The sequence below is a fragment of the Temnothorax curvispinosus genome, unplaced genomic scaffold, assembly GCF_003070985.1.
Source record: "Temnothorax curvispinosus isolate PA1 unplaced genomic scaffold, ASM307098v1 QBEX01009679.1, whole genome shotgun sequence".
NCBI classification, from domain to species: domain Eukaryota; kingdom Metazoa; phylum Arthropoda; class Insecta; order Hymenoptera; family Formicidae; genus Temnothorax; species Temnothorax curvispinosus.
In genome coordinates this window covers 1-1,780 of record NW_020219459.1, presented here as the reverse complement: position 1 = coordinate 1,780, position 1,780 = coordinate 1, and the positions used below count along the sequence as shown (strand labels likewise).

At 32.9% G+C, this 1,780-nt stretch overlaps 1 protein-coding gene across 2 annotated transcripts; it reads right to left on the bottom strand.

Moving 5' to 3' along the window:
* Positions 1–441: 441 nt before the first annotated feature.
* LOC112459280 (fatty acid synthase-like) lies at positions 442–1,774 on the bottom strand. Of its 2 annotated transcripts, XM_025023322.1 has the most exons (3): positions 1,385–1,774; positions 1,062–1,260; positions 442–973 (listed from the first exon to the last, which is right to left on the bottom strand). In XM_025023322.1, exons 1-2 carry the CDS (start codon positions 1,689–1,691, stop codon positions 1,088–1,090), a joined length of 480 nt encoding a protein of 159 aa, XP_024879090.1. In that variant the 5' UTR covers positions 1,692–1,774; the 3' UTR covers positions 442–973; positions 1,062–1,087. The 2 variants fall into 2 exon arrangements, with proteins under 2 accessions (XP_024879090.1, XP_024879088.1); XM_025023320.1 differs by having other exon boundaries at positions 442–1,260.
* Between the last annotated feature and the right edge of the window lie 6 nt (positions 1,775–1,780).

The following is a 1,780-nucleotide window of genomic DNA, read 5'->3' as shown; positions in this document are numbered from 1 at the left end:
TGCAAAATTTATATGGACAGATTTGTGTGAAATGTTGATTTGTATTTTTTACTACAAAAACAATATCAGAAAATTTGCGCGAAGTGGATATGATAAATTAATTAGTAACAACGTCTGTGTGTGTGTGTGTGTGTGTGTGTGTGATTTTCTTAATCATGTTACTTTATTACTTTACTTTATACTTGTTGTATAAAGTACCTGTTTTTTTTATTAAAAATACGTGCTCTTTTTATGTTTTTCGTGTGACACATGCTATAAACATATATGTATTTGGAGCACAATAAGTATTTTTTGTATGTAAATCTAAATAATAAAAAAACAGCAGGTTGTATATATTTGTTCTAAAAAAAAGAACAGATACACAAGTCTAATAAAGAAAAATAATTAAGAAAATCAGACGTTACTAATTTATTATATTCTTTTAGCGCAAATCTTCTGATATCATTGTTTTTGTAGTAAAAAATACAAATAGAATTATAAGCTCAAATTAGATCAAAATTTTTTTTAATAAAGATTTTGTATGGAGCGTGTACATTTAATGCGTTTTTTAGCTTTTTCTGAAAAAAAAAAGTAAGTTTTGTATAAATATATATGTAACAACGTTTTATTATTAAGTTAGTGCAAAAATAATTGCGGCTTTTAATCTTCAACTTCAAATGTGAATATCTCAACTCATTGAATAGTCTATGTTAAATATAACTTGTGCAATCTCTCTAGTGGTTTTCGGTGGATCCGCATGAATAATAGCTCTTTATCAATCATTATCAACAGCTTCAGGCCGACCCGCTTTATCTTCTAAACTTTCGTTTCTGCTATGGAATTTGTGAGACCAATATTGAGCTGTATGTTTCTTAATTGATATTGCGTGCAGTTTCCGAAGCTTTACAACCCAATTTAAACTCACATAAGATAATCGTACGAATTTGCTTCTTTTCTATCTTCAATTTGTTAGTTTGCAATAACTTCATGTACACTGTAAAAAAGATAGCACTAGTATGTAATGAATAGAGGGAAGTCGGAACTTTACAGTAGTATACCACATGACCCCAATTAAACTCAACTTTATGTCAAAGTACTGTGCCGAAATTTAAAATGATTGCATCTTAAGCTTCGCGAAGGTGAGATTTCGTATCTCTTGTGCAGTCAAAAAAATGTCAAACTCTCGTTCCAGAGCTTGTTTAATTTCCACGGCTATCATGGAGTCCATTCCAAGTTCGGCCAGAGATGAATTTTGACTTACAACCTTCATGTCTTTTATCTCTGTAATATAAAAAATGATATTATGACATATTATGACTTTTAATGTACTACTCATAAACTGATTTGATAAAAAATATAATAAGTATATGCAAAAAGTAATTCTATACTTTGAACCATCAGATACCTAAAATATTGGCGACAGTTTTTATCAGACAGTTAAATCCAGAAGATCTTTCTTTCTTTTTAGCTACGATCAGGCTGCTTACAACCGGTCGGCTTTGAATTAAGAATGTATCGAGCTCGTCGAGACAGCAAAATATCGTTTGCTGCGACATGCCGCCAATAATCAGTTCCTTATCGTTCTCCTTATTGTTCTCCTGCATGTCAGCGACGATACCCACGTCACCCACAGATCCCCACTGAATCGCCAATCCGGGTAATCCTTCCTCCGCTCTCTTCTCGCACACCCTCTCCATGATAGAGTTGGCCATACCATAATTAGTCTGTCCAGCGTTTCCTCTACCGCAGAAAACGGAAGAGAATACTACGAAGTGCCGCAGTTGGGAGCAAATCTTTCTAG